Source organism: Hypanus sabinus, chromosome 28, assembly GCF_030144855.1.
Source record: "Hypanus sabinus isolate sHypSab1 chromosome 28, sHypSab1.hap1, whole genome shotgun sequence".
NCBI lineage: Eukaryota > Metazoa > Chordata > Chondrichthyes > Myliobatiformes > Dasyatidae > Hypanus > Hypanus sabinus.
Genome location: NC_082733.1, coordinates 42,965,981 through 42,986,206, shown reverse-complemented (window position 1 = coordinate 42,986,206; position 20,226 = coordinate 42,965,981). Strand labels below are relative to the sequence as shown.

The 20,226-nt window shown below is 46.3% G+C and overlaps 1 protein-coding gene across 7 annotated transcripts in view; it reads right to left on the bottom strand.

The window, feature by feature from the left end:
• LOC132382636 (FERM domain-containing protein 5) overlaps positions 1-20,226 on the bottom strand; it is a 171,144-nt gene that overhangs the window by 114,945 nt on the left and 35,973 nt on the right. The window contains exon 2 of one of the 7 annotated variants that reach the window (XM_059953050.1): positions 7,012-7,070. The exons of 3 other annotated variants lie outside the window; for them this stretch is intronic. In XM_059953050.1, the coding sequence (XP_059809033.1) occupies positions 7,012-7,059 (48 nt within the window). In that variant the 5' untranslated portion in view covers positions 7,060-7,070. Of the gene's footprint in view, positions 1-482; positions 628-7,011; positions 7,071-20,226 lie in introns of those variants that run through there. 3 more of the 7 variants (XM_059953053.1, XM_059953056.1, XM_059953054.1) reach the window with 3 other exon arrangements.

The following is a 20,226-nucleotide window of genomic DNA, read 5'->3' as shown; positions in this document are numbered from 1 at the left end:
CCGTAAAGCATTATGCCGTCCTCTGAATAGTAAATCGATTCTGAAATCCAGAGCAGCACGCAAACGCACACACAATGCTAGAGGAACTCCACAGGTCAGGCTGCATCTATGGAGGGGAATAGACTGTCGACATTTTGGACCAAGGCCCTTCTCCAACCCAATCCACCATCCAGCAGAAAGCTTCATACGTTAAGCAGAATATTGCACACTATTATCAAGAGGAATGAATCTGGATTCAAGTTTCATTTATCACATGTACATCGAAACAAACAGTGAAATGTGTCATTTGCATTGACCAGCAATACACTGCTGGGGGCAGCCAACAAATGTCACCACACATTCTGGTGCCGACAGAGCACACCCACAAAGTTCAGCTGAAAAACAAAGAACACAACAAACAGCAAAACAAGCTTCTTTCCTCCCTCCCACCAACACAGTCCTTTAACCCCAGCACAAGCCTCCAGCTTCTCGTGGGCACATACTTGGACCTGCAGACACTGGGCCTTGACTCCTTCAGTGGATTCACAGGCTTGGCTCTTGCCGATGGGCCTTGACTTCCGGAGATCTGATTCAATCCTCAAGCTACGATCCTCGCCATCGATCCCATGGGAAGCTGATACAACTGAACACCAGGCCTCGAAATCTGGAATCGTCAATGGCAGGAATCTGAACACTAGGCCTTGAAATCTGGACTCACTGATGACTGGGCCCCAAGAACTAGGCTTTGAGTTCCTGTCTCACTGATTCACAAACCCAGGGGAGTCACCGGACTCATTCCTCCTACCCGCACAAAACTCCGACTCTGGAACTTGCCAACAACATGCTGACCGGGGGAAGGCCCTTGTCCAGTCTCTGCCAGTCCCACATCAGGCTGTGAATGTCCCACGTCCACATCACTGACCTTCCAACACAGAGCGGAGAATCAGACACTGGCCCGCCCTCTAGTTCTTCACAACCTCGTTCCCAAACTCTAATAATACTCTGTTGCAAAAACTATTGTTATGAACCTTAAAAAAAACTTTAAAATTAAACATTTACAAAATAACGGAATCTGAGCTGTGACTCAGCGGACGCTGCACCTCAGCACCATCTTGGATATTCCCTGCTCTACGCTCTGTACATGGTTCAGCAGTCGGACAGATTGTGTGAGGTCAGGGTCGGGATCAGTGCACAGCAGCTGCCATGTTACCAGCCCACTGCCCGCCCCTGTACTTCAGGTCAGAGCAAAAGATTATGCAAGCAAGCTTCAACATGATGCAGAAAACCCTCTCATGAACGAACAAACAATTCACCCAGTCACACAATCTCAGATTACCAGAGTACCCATCCTGACGCTATTCATGAGAACTTGGCAGCCATTCAGCCCATTGATCCTGTCCCAATTCTTTAGTCCCCCTCCCTACCCTAGCCCCCCCCCCCCACTGGCTCTTCCCCAACAACCTACAGCAGAGTAGTGGTTAATGCAATCGCTTTCCAACACTGGCTGTAAAATCAGGGTACGATTCCCACCGCTGTCTGTGAGGAGTTTGTACATTTTCCCCTTGACCATGGGGGTTTCCTCCCACATTCCACAGATACAGAGTTAGGATTAGTAAGCTGTGGGCACCAGAAGTGTGGTGACACTTGCAGGCTACCCCCAGCACATACTCGTTGACTTGATTTGACACGACACAAACGATGTTCTGTCTCATCCTTACCCCTCTTGCTTCAACCCACATCCTCTTAATGTGAAGATCCCACCACTGGAAGTAACCATCTAACCTCTCACTTGGTCTCACCTCACCTGCCATCTTGTATTTCTCCCCCAACCCCACACCACCTTATTCTGGCTTCTGTTCCCTTCATTCCAATCCTGATGAAGGGTCTCGGCCTGAAACATCAGCTGTTTATTCCCCTCCTGCTCAGTTCCTCCATCATTTTGTGTGTGTGTTGAGCCAATGGGATTAATTTAGAATGGAATCCTAGTCTGCACAGAGCAGCTGAGCCAAAGGGCTTGTTTCTTTGCTTTTTGATTAAACATCAGTCTCCAGATGACAGCCGTGTCCTGAACCATAGGGGAAAACTTCATTTGCCCCATCATTCAAAAGTTGTACAACCAATGAACTCACTTTCAAGGACTCTCATATCATGTTCTCAATATTCAATGTTCGTTTGTTTATTATTATTTCACCTTTTTACATTTGCAGTTTGTTGTCTTCTGCACTCTAGTTGGGCAGTCTTCCATTGAATCTGTTATGGTTATTTTTTTTATATAGATCTATTGATTATGACCACAAGAAAACAAATCTCAGGGTTATATATGGTGACATATATGTCCAAATCAGAATCATTATCAGGTTTAATATCACTGGCATATGTCGTGAAATGTGTTAATTTTGCAGCGGCAGTACAAGGCTATACATGCTGATATAGGAAAAAAAGGTGAACTAGAGTTATGGTTAGTAAATAAACATACTATAGTGTGAATTACAGTAAGAATAGAAACATATATGTATCACCCTGGGTAAGGTAAGGTTTCACTGCTAAAGTAATGGTCTTTCCGTAGAGACACCGTTTGGGTTATTGGGCGATTTGGAATGCGAGCCGTCCAATCAGGGGAGTGGGTCTCTGTGCTGTGTGCCCGACACCGGTGTGAGCTGGGGTCATTGTTCGGCAGGAGATGCAGAGAGAAGATGCTGGAGAGAACTGGTCGTAGGATTTGACCTGGTAGAGGACCGTGATTCGATGGAGCCAGGCGCCGGGGTCTACAGAGGATTGGAGAATATGAGCTCCAACTCGTGCACGTTTGATGGTTTAATTATAATGGGTCCTTCTTGGTTTTTTCTTTATCTTTCTTTATTAACCCTTTAGTTAAGATTCATGAATATAATTCCTTTAATCACATGCCATGTGCTGACTGTTGTTTCTTGGCACTGAGTTGTGACAGGGTAGAAAGTTACACAGCATCCTCACAAACCGGCGTTTGCAATGGGAGAGCTGGCTCAATCTCACAGGTTTGGTGGCATCTTTGGAGTGCATCTTCCCTAGACGTATGCAGCCAGTGGGGACCAGTGGGGGGGGGGGGTTCACATGTATATTAAATAGTCAAATTAAATAAGTAGTGCAAAAACAGAAATAAAGTAGTGAGGTGGTGTTCATGGGTTGAATGCCCATTCAGAGATCAGATGGCAGAAGGGAAGAAGATGTTCCTGAATTGCTGAGTGTGTACCTTCAGGCCTCTGTATCTCCCATCAAAGTCGGATGGACTTTGAGAATGAAATTTAATTTGAACTTTGATCACTCAAATATCCAGTCACAACCTGTGACGCTCCAGCTCTAAGATTCTGTTTCACCGGGTGGCGTCCAGCGATACGGCCTCTACTGCCGGAGTAATGGACACCACCATCGTCATCCACAGCCAAATCGTCCCAAACTACGGACCCCGAACAGGTATCCAGCTCGATGTGCTTACAATCCCCACTGGGAATGAGAACAATTCAAGTCGGAATAAAACAGGGGAAAAGTGGTCACAAATCATCCGCCTATCCCCAGGACAAATATGTCAACGCAACAAGTTCAACTGACACGGCATCTGTTGAACAAGTAACCACGGGGCTGCCAGGATGCCTTCCGCATTGTTTGTATTAATAATGAATACTACATGATTCAGTTGCCTCACTGGCAACAGCTTCAGATTCCTCCCTCAGACAAGAGAGTCCAAAGGAGTCAGAGCACCAGAGCACAGAAACGCACCCTTCGGGTTTCCCCAGCTCTTGCTGTCTTGTCTTTTGTTGTTGTTTCTGTTGTTCTGCTGAATATGGTGGACCCCAGCCATTATCGATACTCTTCAGAGATTGTCTGCCTGCCATCAGTGGTCACATAACCAAGGCCTGTGATATGCTCCGGCTGCTCATACGATCATCCACCACCTGCTCCCATGGCTTCATGTGACCCTGATTGGGGTCTAAGCAGGTGCTACACATCGCCCAAGGGTGACCTGCAGGCTAGCAGAGGGAAGGAGCACCTTACACCTCCCACAACCCTATAATTTTGTATAGCTCTATCAAATCTCCCCTCATTCTTCAGAGCTCCAGGGAATAAAGTCCTAACCCGTTTAATCTTTCCCTGTAACTCAGATCCTCAAGTCCCAGCAACATCCTTGTAAATTTTCTCTGAACTCTTTCAAACGCATTGACATTTTGAAGAAGAAAGAGTCAAGGAGTAATAGAACATGGAAAAAGGCCCTTTGGCCCAACTGGTCAATGCTAAACACAGCATGCTCCTGATAGTCCCAGTTGTCCACATTTGGCTCATAGCCCTCCATGTATCTATTTCACTGGATGTTTCGAGGTGCATGTGTCTACAATGGACTAGCCCCAACCACTTTCTTGGGAGGAGAAAAGTAAGGAAGGTGAGGAGGGGGGGATGAGGAGGGGGGGATGAGGAGGGGGGAGTGGTGGTGGGAGAAGGAGGAAGAGAGGGTTGAGGTGAAAGAGGGATTTGGGGAAGAGATGGAGGGAAGGGGAGGGAGGAGGATAGAGGGAGCGGGAAATGTTATGATAGATGCGGGCTGCCCCCAGCACATCCTCCAACTGTGTCGGTTGACACAAACAACACATCTCTGTATGTTTGGATGTACAGTACACTGACAAATAAAGCTAATGTTAAATTAAAGCCCATTCACCACCTCATGGTAGAAGCCAGGAGAGTGCCAGCCCAGATGAGTACACCTCCAACATCTCAAACCCGACACATCCACGACAAGGTAGACTGCGTGACTGACACCTCCTCCGTTACTAACTCTTCATGCCTTCCGGCACTAATTACTATTCTGACCGTCAACTATAAATGACACAAGGTGATAATGAACGATTATTTCATGCAACAGTAAACAGAATGAATTAACACTCTCCCTCAGAACGAATACAAATGTCTGACCTTCCTGAAGTCTGCAAGAGTTTTTCACACGGCTAGAGTCACACATTCAACACCGCTTGAAAGACAGAGAGAGAGGGAGAAAGAGAGAGCAAGAGAATGATGGAGAGAGAGTGAGAGTATCAGGGAGAGAGAGAGAGTCAGGGAAAGAGAGAATGAAGGGGAGTGGAAGTCAGCAGGAGAGCAGGTAATCCTGGTAGCCTGCCATTCTCATTCTCAGTTCCCATTCCTAAATGCCTGCCTATGGCCTCCTCTACTACCACAATGAGGCCAAACTCGGGTTGGAGGAACAATACCTCATATTCTATAACGGATAGCCTCCAACCTGATGGCACGAACACTGATACCTCTAACTTCTGGTATTTTCTCCCCCTCCCTGCCATCTCTGTTAAGATCACAAGACATAGGAGCAAAATTACACCACCAGGTCCACCAAGTCTGTTCCACCATTCCATCATGGCTGATCTATTACCCCTCTCACTCCACTCTCCTGCCTTCTCCCTGTAACCTTTCGTGCAATGACTAACCAAAAACTTATCAAACTGTTCTTGAAATATACCTAATGACTTGGCCTTCACAGCCGTCAGAGGCAATCAATTTCATAATGCACCACCCTCCAGCTAAAGAAATTCCTTCTCATCTCTGTTCTGAATGGTCTCTGCTCCTAGCCTCCCCCACCAGAGGAAGCATCCTCTCCACATCCACTCTGTGTAGGCCTTTAAATATTCTTAAAGTTTCAATGAGATCTCCCTCCTCATTCTTCTAAACTCCAGCGAGTATAGACTTTGAGTAATCAAATGCCCCTCACACATTAACCATTTCATTGCCAGAATCATCCTTGGGCACCTCCTCTGGCCCCTCTCCAATGCCAGCACATCTTTTCTTTCACAAAGAGCCCAAAACTGCTCACAATATTTAAATGCTGTCTGAAAAATCCCTTATCAGCATCAAATCCTCACTCTTATATTCTGCTCCTCTCAAAATGAATGCTAACATTGCATTTGCCTTCCTCACCCCAGACTCAACCTGCAAGTTAACCTTTAGGAAATCCTGCTCTAGGACTCCCAAGTCCCTTTGCACCTCAGATTTTTGAGTTTTCTCTCCATTTAGAAAGTAGTCTACATTTCAAAGTGCACGACCATACACTTCCCTACATTATAATCCATCTGCCACTTCTTTGCCCATTCTACCAATCTGTCCAAATCCTTCTGCAGACTCCCCGCTACCTCAACACTACCAGCCCTTCCCCCTGCCTTTGTATCTGGCCACAAAGCCATCAATACCGGAATCCAAACTGTTGGTAATATAATGTGAGAAGAAGCAGTCCCAATACCAAACCTTGTGGAACACACTAGTCACCAGCAGCCAACCAGAAAAGGTTCCCTTTAATCCCGCTTTTTGCCTTCGGCCAATCAGCCAATATTCTTTTCATGCTAGTATCTTTTATGTAATACCACGGGCTCTTAACTCGTTAAGCAGCCTCATGTGCGGCACCTTGTCAAAGACCTTCTGAAAATCTAAGTAAATAATATCTACTGACTCTCCTTTATCTACCAAGCCTGTTATTTTCCCTTAATGAAACCATGTTGACTTTGGCCTAAGTTTACCATGTGCCTCCTAAAACCTCACTCTTAACAATGGACTCCATCATCTTTCCAGCTTGCTGCTGCCAGAGAAGACATCTGTGTGTGGCAGCCTTTCGCTCACTGCTCCCAAGGGAAGTCCTCTGCATTCAAATGCTCTCTTTCTCTCCCTCAATGCCTTTGGCAGATGTCACTGAAATTCTGCAGTTTACGGTTTGGACTGGGGCTCAAATTAAAGTCTTATAGTTTTATATTTTCACATCGTTTTTCACCCATTCTTTCTTGTTGCATTTTGGCATGATTTGTTATTTGGGCTTGATATTCCTGCAATTTCTTTTTTTTTTTGCAGCATAATAAAAACTTTCAATTTCCAGGTACATTTACATTTCTTCCCCTCACAAATATCAGATATCAAAACACTTCCCTTCCATCAAAGTACATTTTTATGATTTGTCTTCTTGCATGAGAGGGTGATTTGGTGTTGGTGCTGCTATTTAAGAAATTTGCTTCTCACCTGGGGTGTTGATGTTTTTCTTTGAATGGCTCCCATGGTTTCCTTCATTTCGTGGCTACCTGGAGAAGACGAATTTCAAGGTTGTATAACGCATACATACTTTGATAATAAATGTACCTTTGAACCCTTTTTTGAAACTTTGATACGTCATGGCTCACGGACAGAGCTCCTGTCTCTGGGCCACGGGATTCCCAGTAAATGTGGGGAAGTGGATGTGAATGAAACTGGAACACAAGCCACCTGGGCTTTGCCACGAGCAAAGATGACCTGGTTTCCCTTCTCTGTGCCTTGGATTTCCCTTAACCATGCTCCACATTTTTACAGATTTTTCTGCTTCTGGCTGCCTAAGAACAAATTGCATTTACTTAAAATGTTGTCAAGTGTTCCAGTTTGGATGAGCTTATTGTCATATACACCAGGGTGCAATGAAATTCCTTGCTCGCATGGAGCTCGCAGAGTAAGCAGTGTAAATAAGATTAGCTTTATTGTCGCCTGTGCATCAAAACAACGAAACGTACCACGAATTGCCTCAACAACCAACACGGTCCGAGTACGCACTAGGGCAGCCCGCAAGTGTTGCCCCGCTTCTCGCCCCCAACGTCGCAAGCCCACAACCTATGAACCCTAACCGGTGGGTCTCTGGAATGTGGGAGGAAAGCAGGGAACCCGGATGAAACCCACACGGTCACGGAGAGAGCTTACGAGCTTTTTATAGACAATAGACAGTAGGTGCAGGAGTAGGCCATTCGGCCCTTCTAGCCAGCACCGCCATTCACTGTGATCATACACAATCGGTACCCCGTTCCTGCCCTCTCCCCATATCCCTTGACCCCGCTATCTATAAGAGCTCTATCTAACTCTCTCTTGAATGCATCCAGAGACTTGGCCTCCACTGCCTTCTGGGGCAGAGCATTCCACATATCCACCACTCTCTGGGTGAAAAAGTTTTTCCGCATCTCTGTTCTAAATGGCCTACCCCTTATTCTTAAGCTTATTCTTAAGCTGTGGCCTGTAGTTCTGGACTCACCCATCAGCGGGAACATGCTTCCTGCCTCCAGTGTGTCCAATCCCTTAATAATCTTATATATTTCAATCAGATCCCCTCTCATCCTTCAAAATTCCATTGTATACAAGCCCAGTCGCTCCAATCTTTCAACATATGACAGTCCCGCCATTCCAGGAATTAACCTTGTGAACCTACGCTGCACTCCCTCAATAGCAAGAATGTCCTTCCTGAAATTTGGAGACCAAAACTGTACACAATACTCCAGGTGGGGTCTCACCAGGGCCCTGTACAGCTGCAGAAGGACCTATACTTAATTCCTCTTGTTATAAAGGCCAGCATGCCATTAGCTTTCCTCACTGCCTGCTGTACCTGCATGCTTGCTTTCATTGACTGATGTACAAAAACACCTAGATCTCGTTGTACTTCCCCTTTTCCTAACTTGACTCCATTTAGATAGTAATCTGCCTTCCTGTTCTTGTCACCAAAGTGGATAACCTCACATTTATCCATATTAAACTGCATCTGCCATACATTTGCCCACTCACCCAACCTGTCCAAATCACCCTGCATTCTCATAACATCCTCCTGACATTTCACACTGCCACCCAGCTTTGTGTCATCAGCAAATTTGCTGAATGTTACTTTTAATCCCTTCATCTGAATCATTAATGTATATTGTAAACAGCTGCGGTCCCAGCACCAAACCTTGCGGTACCCCACTGGTCACAGCCTGCCATTCCGAAAGGGACCCGTTAATCACTACAACTGCAACAGGAATTGAATCACTACAACGTTAATAGACTGCGACAGGAATTGAATCCCAATCATTGGTGCAGTAAAGCACCACGCTAACCCGCTAAGTTACTGGTCTTAATAAATACAACAAATGCAAAATGACAGGACATGGAAAGACAGAACATAGAACAGTAGAGCTGAACTAATTAAATTAGTAATCAAATGCACAACTACACTATTCCCTTCTGCTTACACAATATCTATATTTCCCTTTCCTGTACATCCATGTGCCTGTCTAACAGCGACTTGAACATCCCTAACGTATCTGCCTCCTCTTCCACCACCACCCCAGGCACCCACCGCTCTATGTGTAAAATACAACCGCCCCGCACACCGCTTTTGAAATTACCCCCACTTAGCAGGGTTCCCAGCCTGGAGTCCACTGACCCCTTGGTTAATGGTAGTCGTCCTTGGCGTGAAAAAGATTGGGAACCTCTGCCTTAAATGCATGTTCTTTGGTATTAGACATTTCCACCCTGGGATACAAGGTACCGGATGTCTAGCCTATAAATTCTCACTATACTGTAACCTCCTCTAGTCCTACAACTTCTGAAATCTCTCTCCTCTTGTTCTTGTCTCTTGACGTTCCCTGATTTAATGCACTGTTGTTGGGGACCTTGCCTTCCATCTACCAAGTCCTTGAGCTCCAGAATTTCCTCTTTAAACGTCTGTTAATTCCCCTTTAAAATGTTTCTTAGACCCTTTTCTTTGACCCAGATTCCCATTACTTTCTCAAATTCACTTCTCATCACTTTCTCCTTCATTTCTGGCTCTGTGTTAATATCCAGTCTTGAGAACTCACTTGGATGCATCATCAAGGAGTCCTGCCTCCTGGCCATTCTCTCTTCTGCCTTCTGGGAGAAGATAAGGGAGCTTGAAAGGTCAGACCACCAGACTCAAGGAAGGCTTCTTCCTTCCAGACTCCCGAACCAGTCACCTCTCCCATATCCCCTTTCCAGTAGTTTTGCACCTTATTGTTCACCTATGTTCAACCCCAAGCTTTGGCTATGCCAACTCCAATTCCAAGTCCCACTGGAATCTGTCAACCAGAAGCGAGGTGCAGGGGAGAAATGAGTGCACGAGAGGCCGTGAACTGCAGGTCATGTTGGAATGAGGTTGGTATTCTACCCTGCCATCAGAGAGAGCATCCTCTCAAAATACATAAAAACTACAGTCAACTTTAGCGTCAGCTGAAAAGGTCACTGGCTGCAGTCTACCATCACCACAGAACGTGAGCGTGTCCAAGACAAAGAAGCAGGCAGGAAAAATTACCAGAAGCACTGCCCACCCTGTAAACTGCCTTTTCCAAAACCTCCCTTCTGGAAAGCACCATAGGGCTATTAAAACAAAAACACACACCACCTTAAAAGTTTCTTCCCTCAGACAGCTAATCTGATCAACCATTCTAGTTATATCCCCACCTCCCTCTATCTATCCCCCCCATCACTGCACTGTAAACACTTTAAACAACTGTTTATATAGCTGTTTACATTGTAAATATAAGCTGGTATTTATGTATTTATGCACATTTTATTCCATACCCATACTTTAACCTCGAACTTTATATTTTAGATCATTCTTTATAATTGTTGAAAGATGTATCTCGCTCCCACACATCACAGTATGACCCCAATACACGTAAGCATACACTCAGTGGCCACTTTATTAGATAAACCTCTACAGCTGCTCGTTAATGCAAATATCTAATCAGCCAATCATATGGTAGTAACTCTAAGCATGCAGACATGGTCAAGAGGTTCAGTTGTTGTTCAGACAAAACATCAGAATGAGGAAGAAATGTGATCTAGGACCATGGAATGATTGTTGGTGCCAGATGGGGTGGTTTGAGTATTTCAGAAACTGCCGATATTCTGGGATTTTCCACACACAGCAACCTCCAGAGTTTACAGAGAATGCTGCAGAAAAAAAATACCAGTAGGTGGCAGTTCTGTAAGCGAAGACACCCTGTTAACGAGAGAGGTCGGTGGAGAACGGCCAGACTGGTTCAAGCTGACAGGAAGGTGACAGTAATTCAAATAACCACATTACAACAGTGGTGTGCAACAGAGCATCTCTGAAACCACAACATGTTGCACCTTTACGTGGGTGAGCTACAGCAACAGAAGACCACAAACATACACTCAGTGGCCACTTTATTAGGTACAGGAGGTTTATTAAAATCTTGAGGTGCGTAAAATGGACGGATACTCCAGTAATTTTCACAAGGCAGGGGAGTCTGTTTCAGATTGTGATTTATTTATCACATGTACATTAAAACACAACGTGAAGAGAATAATTTGCTTCAACAGCCAACACAAACTGACGATGTGCTGGGGGGCAGCCCACACTTTCTGGCAGCATAACGGCATTCCTAGTGTTCAGTAGAATGACAGAGACCACCAACAAGCATCAAGACAACTGGAAAACAAACCACTTTCCTCTTCTAACACATTTGTTCTTCTTTACCTCTGCCAGCTTCTCACTCCATCTCCCCTCTTTCACCACCCACATTCCCCCTCACCTACCACCAGCCAGCTTGTACTGCTGAGCTCCTCCAGCAATTTTGTGTGTTACTTAATTCCATTAGTATCCAGAATGCTATCATGAAGTCATAGTCATTCAGCACAAAAACATCCATTTGGCCCATCTAGTTCCTGTTGAACACAGTGACCATATAAACTGGACCCATTCTTTCAGACCCATCTTTTAAAAGCTGTTAACGTGACTGCCTTGACCATTTCCTCAGTTCCCCACCCATCCACCTTCTCCCTCACCTGGTCTCACCAATTACCTACCAGCTTGAATACCTCCCCCTCTCCCCACCTCCTTATTCTGGCTTCGGCCCAAAACGTTGACTGTTCATTTCCCTCCAGAGACGCTGCTTGACCTGCTAAGCTCCTCCAGCATTTAGTGCGTTACTCGAGGCTCTCTGTTTCGTCAACACCTCTGTGGCCTGATCCACGAGCAGGGAAGGGTGAAGACTCCCTGCCCTCTCCGTCGACCCAGAGACCTAGTCTGAAGGTCAATATTTCACAGGATAAAGAGATGACTATTCAGTGTTGCTAATCATTCAGGATTAATGGTTGTTTCCCAGAACAGTAGGAAGCAGAATATTCTAGAGAAAAGTAATTTATTGGTGATTGACTAAAAATTTCTTAAATACCTGAGGAATTAAACTAATCGCACAACGTAGTGTGCACCCAGTGAGTGATGCAGTTACTGCCTGCTGTGTCGCTGTGTGATGCAAAAATGCTTTTTTTGAAATTTGGTTTTGTCAAAATAATTCAAATGATGCAAATTTCAGAGGGGGAGTTTGGAACCCGGAGGGAGGGCACAGTGTTCAGCACTCATCTCTCTCATTCAGTTTATTAAGTTACTGGTTAATCCTCAGACATGGGCAGGGAAGTAAAGGGTATTTGAACACCAGGGTAACGCAGGGTAGTGGAGAATCAATGTACAGGATTGGGAAATGCTGCAGAGGACTGCAAATTCAGCCAACTCCATCACGGGCACTGCCCTCCCCATCATCAAAGACATCTTCAATAGCTGATGCCTCAACAAGGCAACAACCATCATGAAGGATCTTCAGCATCTGGGACAGGCCCTCTTCTCATTACTGCCATTAGGGAGGAGGTTCAGAGGTGTGAAGACACACATTCAACATGTTAGGAACAGCTTCTTCCCCTCCGTCATCAGATTTCTGAAAGGACAATAAACTTCTTGCTCCCTTCTTGTACTACTTATTTTTCATTTCTTATTGTGCCTTATAGATGTTTAGTGGAGAGTACACGGACTGGCTGCATCACAGTCTGGTATGGAAACACCAATGCCCTTGAATGAAAAATCCTATAAAAATAGTGGATATGGTCCAGTCAGTCACAGGTGAAGCTCTCATCACCATTGAGTACATCTACACAAAGCATTATCACAGGATAGCAGCATCCAACATCAGGGACCATCACCACCCAGGACATGGCCTCTTCTTGCAGATGCCATCAGGAAGGTGGTACAGGAGCCTCAGCACTCACACCACCAGGTTCAGGAACAGTTATTATCCCTCAGCCATCAGGCTCTTGTACCACGGGAGATAACTTCACTCACCGCAACTTGGAATTATTCTAACAACCAACAGACTCACTTTCAAGAACTCTCCATCTCATGTTCTTGATATTTATTGTTTTCTTAAATTTCTTTTTGAATTTGCACAGCTTGCTCTCTTTGGCACTCAGGGTGAATGCCCTAGTTGGTGTGGTCTTTCATTGATTCTGTTATGGTTATTATCTTTTATTGATTATGCCCACAAAAATAAATCTCAGGGTTGCAAATGGTAACGTACTTGGACTTTGATAATAAATTTACTTTGCACAGACAAAAGTTTTGAAGTGTTTATTAGGACTTCTCAAATTAAAGACAAATGGAAGATTGTGATCGTTATTGCAAATAACAATGAGGATGATAACTTTGTACTGCTGCCGCAAAACAATATATTCTATCAGGTTTATCATCACAGGCGCACTGTATATCAGCATGAAAGGATATTGGGGAAAGAAGGGTCTGATGCAATGATGTCTTCTGGGAACGTGTAATCAGGGTTTAAAGGAGATGTGCAGGGCAACCCAGCAAAATGCTGGAGGAACTCAGCAAGTTTATTAGACAGCAGGTGGTGGAAGCAGATGTGAGAGTGGCATTTAATACACAGTTTAACACAGTAAATAGACTACAGTAATGTGCAATATACAGCTGGGTTTCCTAAACTTTTAAACAACACTGCATGACATATGCGAGTGATGATGAACCTGATTCTGATATGGGTCTCTATTGTGGATCGAGAGTGGGAAGGGGACAGGGATGGGGAATCATGGTTGGAAAAAGGCGAAGGGAGCACGAAGCACCAAAGAGATCATGATCAATAAACCAATTGTTTGGAATCAAATGACCTTGCCTGGTGTCTCAGGGCTGGATGTGTCTACACCCTGACAACCTGTCCTGGCACTCCTTCTCTGCCACTTTTCCCACACCCCTCCCACAGTGTACCACCCTCACCATTCCCAACATTCTTTGCTCCCATCAGAGTTATAAACACCCTCTCATAAAGTCATAACCATAGAGAAGTACAGCACAGAAGCAGGCCCTTCAGCCCATCTAGTCCATGCCAAAACAATGTAAATTGCTTACTCCCATCATCCTGCACCAGGACCATAGCCCTCCAAATCCCTGCTGTCCATGTACCTAGCCAAACTTCACTTAAACATTGAAAGCAAGCTTCCATACACCACTTGTACTGGCAGCTCGTTCCACACTCCCACAACCCTCTGAGTGTAGTAGTTTCTTCTCATGTTCCCCCTTGAACATTTCACCTTTCACCCTTAACCCATGACCTCTGGTTATAGTCCCACCCAAACTTCAGTGGAAAAAGTCTGCTTGCATTTACTCTATCTATACCCCTCTTTTTTTTTACATTTCAATCAGATCCTCCCTCAATCTTCTACGTTCTAGGGAATAAAGTTCTAACCTATTCATTCTTTCCTTACAGCTCAGGTCCTCCCGCTGTACTCTCTCAACCTTACTTACATCTTTCCTTGCTCTCCATTACACCCCCAATTTTGGAGTCATCTGCAAATTTGCTGATCCAGATCATCAATATAGATGACAAACAACAAAGGACTCAGCACAGATCCTGCAGCATTCCACTAGTCACAGACCTCCAGTCAGAGAGGCAATCCTCAATGGCATTCTCTGGCCTCTCCCACAAGGCCAATGTCTAATCTCTGCTGCATGTCGACAGAGCTAGGTACGCTAGCTGTATCTATGCATCTAAGATGCTTGCACAGTACTGTATGTAGACGCTGAAGAGAGTTCGATCAGTTCGGTACCGTGCTTGGTGCGGACGCTGTGGGCTGAAGAGACTGTCCTTGCTCTATCTGATTCCATATTCTGCAGAGACCACAAGTAACTGTGTTGATTTGTCAGAATGGAACCAAACAGAACCATCTGGCACCACCATAGCAGCAAGTCGTACAGATGCCAAACAAATATCAATGGCCCAAGTGAAGAGGGCTCATCTTATAAAACCATCTTGCAGTATATAACCATCTATCACCATCTTATAAAACATGAAATTTGCTGTTTTGCCATAGCAGCACAGTGCGAGGACATAAACCTACTATAAAATACAAAATAATTAGTGCAAGAAAAAAGGAACAGTGAAGTAGTGTTTATTCAGGGACCCTCCCCCTCCACCATCCAGGCCATGCTCTCTTCTCACTGCTATGAGAAGCTACAGGAGCCCCGGGTCCCACACCACCAGGTTCAGAAACAGTTATTACCCCTCAACCACCAGGCTTCTCAACCAGAGGGGAGAGCTTCACTCACCCATCATTGAACTGTTCCCACAATCTATGGACTCACTTTCATAGACTCGACAGCTCATGTTCTTGATACTTGTTACTTATTTATTTTTATTATTATTTCTTTATTTTTGAACTTGCACAGTTTGTTGCTTTCTGCAGTCTGGGTGAACACCCAAGTTGGGTGGTCTCACATTGATTCAATTAGGGCTATTATTCAAAAGATTTATTATGTCCTTCAGAAAATTAATTTCAGAGTTGTATATGGTGACATCTGTACTTTAATAATAAAATTTACTTTGAACCTTTGTTCATTCAGAAATCTGATTGGGGAGGAGATGAAGCTGTCCCTGAATGATTGGGTGTGGATCGTCAGGCTCCTGTACCTCCTCTAATGGCAGTAATGGGCACGTCTTGCATAGCCGTGGAACACTGGGGTACAATGAATCAGCCTTTATTATTAATCATGACAACCATGGTTAAAACATCCATCTTTAAACCAGCAAGGGTTCCACTCAGAGATCCTCAACCAGGGTCCTCATTTTTGATCACCTGTGAGGCCCGGAGGCTGATCAGTGGTCTGGATTGAGGACCAGAGGTCCCGAGGCCTGATGGCCAATCGGAAGTCCAGAAATCAAGGGCCAAAGGTTGAAGCCAAGTCAGTGAATCTCTACATGTTGCTGGGGAGGGCAAGACTCAGTGCCTGTGAATCAAACCCTGCCCCCCTCCCCCCCCAACATCCAGGTATTAGGAGTCAGCTCAGGGTTTAGGGACAGGAACTAGAGGTCCAGCCGGAGTCTAAGTCTTCACTCCCCATCCAAAGGTCAGTGACATGGACGTGGGACATCCATGGCTGGATGTCAGGCTGGCAGGCCTGCAGGAATGAGGTTTGCTGGCAGCCCCAGCTCAGCAAGTTCTGGGATCTGATGCAGGGCAGGGGAATTGAAGCCTGAAACAGCCGAGCTGGGGTTGGAAGACTATGCACATGCTTAACGAGGGACGTTTATTTTGTTGTTTGGCCAAGCGTACCAGAACGTATGGCAACACTTGTGGGCTGGCTCCCAGATCCCCAGGTTGTGTTGGAAACGTAAAGGACACATTTCACCGCGTGTTTCAATGTACGTGTGATAAATAAATTAAATTGAATCGCCATCCTCCGAAAGACCAGCACACTGAGTATATCCTTCGTACAATTGATTCCTCATCAACAGAGGGACAGATGCTATTTTTCTGTCAAAACAACATTTTAAAAACTGCTTTTAACTGGAAGCTTTATCTCCAGATGGGAAACGAACAGGGGATATATTTTGTTTGCACTAAACTGCCTCCTGTTCCGTTGGGATCTGGGCAGGAACGGACAGAAGCAGCAGTATAATCTGATTGATACTCCGCCACGACAGAAAGCCGACAAAGCATCTGTGATTTAATGAGTAAGCAATATAGATCTCACCTTCTTGGCCACCAGCACTGAGTCACTGACTATTGTATTGTCAGCTTTCATTAGCCAAGTGCGATTATAAAGAAAGACACCATTTCAATCACAAAACAGGCAGCTTCTCTGGAAACGAATAAACAGTGGACATTTCGGGCCAAGACCTTTCATCACGAGTATTGCGAGAAGTTTTGGGCCCTATAATTTAGGGAGGATGTGCTGCCATTGGAGAGGGACCAAATGAGGTTTATGAGAATGATACTGGGAATAAAAAGGTTCACGTACAATACCGTGCAAAAGTCTCTCTCAGATACAACAGTCTCGGGATTGGTTAAGATGGGTGTAACTGGAAGAGTAAGAGGAGGGGTCTCACGCTATCAGATATAACAGAGTCAGGGCTGTCTGGGTGATGACCTGGTGACTGGACAGAATGGATGATCACTATCTCATGCAGACATGGGCTTCCAGAGCAAGCAGTGAATTCTTACAGATTTTATTCTATTTTCACTGACTTGATTAGATGCAAACGATACATTTTACTGGATATTTCAATGTTCATGTGATAATTAAAGGTAATCTTTTAATAAGCCAGTGATAATGAAGCTGATCAAGATTCTGATGTGGGAAAGGACATACCACTCTCTCTCCCCCCCACCCTCTCTGCCCCCCCCCCACATCTGCTGAGCCTGGGCCTGACTGAAAACCACAGAACCAATATTAGATTTGGCTAGCGCAGGGGTTGGCAACCCGCGGCTCCTTCATCTCTGTGCTGCAGCTCCCCGTGGTTTGTTAGTTTTTGAAATGTAATTCGAAATTTGAAGATTATGGTGATCTTGTACAATCTAAATAAAACGTTGTGGCGACCCCATTTCCTGGCACATCCGAACCGGCTCACAATTAGCCACCATTCCGGCTAAGGGAGATAGCCTACGGGGGTTTGTGAGTACGTGTCTTTTGGAGCATCTGCGCCCATGGGGGGGCGGGTTGAGGGAGGCTTTAAAGCAAGGCTGTTTAGTTCGAATAAAGTTATCTTTGACTGCAGTTTACCGACTCCATGTTGTTATTTTAGCACTGCGTGTAGCACACCGCTACGTGTTTTTTATTGCTATTAATATACGTCACCACTGCCAATGCCTGACCCACCAGTGCGCGATTTCTTTTAATTTTTCGATCCAAGGTAGGCTAACTATGGAGTAACCTTCAACCCAACGTCTTTTTTTCGGAGTTCAAAATGTTTTTGTTGCATGCAGAAATGTAATTTCATTTTCTCTGCAGGAGTTCATCAATTTCATAAATGCAACACATTATAGTTTGTTTATACATAGCATAAAGGCAAAAAAAAACATTGTATGCAGTGTTATTTCATTTTAAATGTCAAACGGGTTTTGTGGCTCCCAGTGTTTTCTTTTCTGTGGGAAACGGGTCCATATGGCTCTTTCAGTGGTAAAGGTTGCCGACCCCTGGGCTAGCATAACACTATTACAGTACCAGTGACCCAGGTTCAATTCCTGCCGCTACCCGTAAGGAGGTTATAAGTTCTTCATGTGACCGCGTGGGTTTCCTCCAGGTGCTCTGGTTTCCTCCCATGCCCCAAAGGCGTACAGCCTAGTGGGTCAAGTAGGTTTAATTAGATGGTACAGGCTCATTGAGTGGGAAGGGCCGGTTACCGTGCTGTATCTAAATAATAAATAAATAACTTTTGCAAGCAAAGACAGGGAACGGTTACAGAACCATGGCAAGGAACTGGAGTTACGTTAGAGATGGTATTCCCTTACAGTAAGGTTGGAGGGGCTGAATGGTTTCCCCTTCCCCCACCCTCCACCGCCCTCTGTTCCTTCTCGTTCCTAATCATGGGGGTGAGGGCGTATTCTCATAGTGAGAATAATAATTCACACCCACGGGGAGAGTGTTGTCAATGTAAAGATGATCAAAGCTGCCATATACTAGCTTGCAGGCATTTGCAGGACAACAAAGCATTTATGAAAAGCTATACATCAACAAAGACTGACAAACAACAAATCAGCAAAAGAAGAAATCTGTGCAAATGAGAGAGAAAAAATAACATCTGTATGCGGCCTTGAAAGTGAGTCTGGAGTTTGTGGAATCAGTTCAGTGTTGAGGTGAGTGAAGCTACCCACACTGGTTCAGGAGCCTGATGACTGATCCTGATCCTGGTGGTGCGAGACCCCAAGGCTCCTGTACCTCCTGCCCGATGGTCACAGCGAGGAGACAGCACAGCCTGGATGCTGGCCCTCAATGAGAGGTGCTGCTTTCTAGCGGCAGAACTCCTTGTCAATGTGCTCAATGGTGGGGGAGGGCTTTGGATTGTGAGGGGCAGAGATATCATTCAGAGGGTCTGACATCCATCAACACCTCCTTGTAAGAAAAGCCTCAAGACTATTTAGCAGATGGAAAAGGTCTGCAGAAGTTGCAGATTTTCTGAGGGCAACTTCCCTGTGCCCACGAACCTGCGCAGTTAGTCAACACCTGATCTTCTTTCTGCAAGAGCTTCATAATCTGCCTGCTCCCTCCTCACTGACCAGGGGAATCGGATCGCTGGACCTAGATCAGAGCTGGACATATAGATGGCCCTGACAATATCAGCTGAGTCCTGGTCAGAAGTCACATAGACCAGTCCTGGAGCAAAGAGTCGTTGTAAAAAAAATAGCAAGTTGGCACGCTGCGATGGTTAGAGCTGCAGCTGCAACCAATTAGCACATTAATATTTATTTATAAAACCTGCCACAGTCAGAGCTGCCTCGGTTATTCCCCTGGCTGTCACATGCGGGATGGGGTGGGGGGGGGGGGAGGGGGGGAGGGGGGGAAGGGGGTAAGGGTTGGGGGAGGGGAGAGGGGGGTGTGGAGGGGAGGGGAGAGGGGGGTGTGGAGGGGAGGGGAGAGGGGGGTGTGGAGGGGAGGGGAGAGGGGGGTGTGGAGGGGAGGGGAGAGGGGGGTGTGGAGGGGAGGGGAGAGGGGGGTGTGGAGGGGAGGGGAGAGGGGGGTGTGGAGGGGAGGGGAGAGGGGGGTGTGGAGGGGAGGGGAGAGGGGGGTGTGGAGGGGAGGGGAGAGGGGGGTGTGGAGGGGAGGGGAGAGGGGGGTAAGGGGAGGGGAGAGGGGGGTAAGGGGAGGGGGAGGAGTGGGAGATGGAGAAAGGGTTGGGGAGGGGGAGGGGGTGTGGAGCAGAGGGGGGAAGGGGAGGGGAGAGGGGGGAAGGGGAGGGGAGAGGGGGGAAGGGGAGGGGAGAGGGGGGAAGGGGAGGGGAGAGGGGGGAAGGGGAGGGGAGAGGGGGGAAGGGGAGGGGAGAGGGGGGAAGGGGAGGGGAGAGGGGGAAGGGGAGGGGAGAGGGGGGAAGGGGAGGGGAGAGGGGGAAGGGGAGGGGAGAGGGGGAAGGGGAGGGGAGAGGGGGGAAGGGAGACAGACAGACAGGAAGAAAGGGTTGGGAGAGGAGTTTGTGGAGGGGAGGGGAGAGAGGTGTGGTGGAAGGGGAAGGGGGTAAGGGGAGGGGGAGGGAGGAAAAGGAGACAGGGAGAAAGGGTTGGGTGGAGAGAGGGGTGGAGGGGGGCAGAGAGGGGGTGGAAGAGAGTTGGGGGGTGAGGTATCTGTGGATAAGGAGTCTGCACCTTCCCAGTTATAGG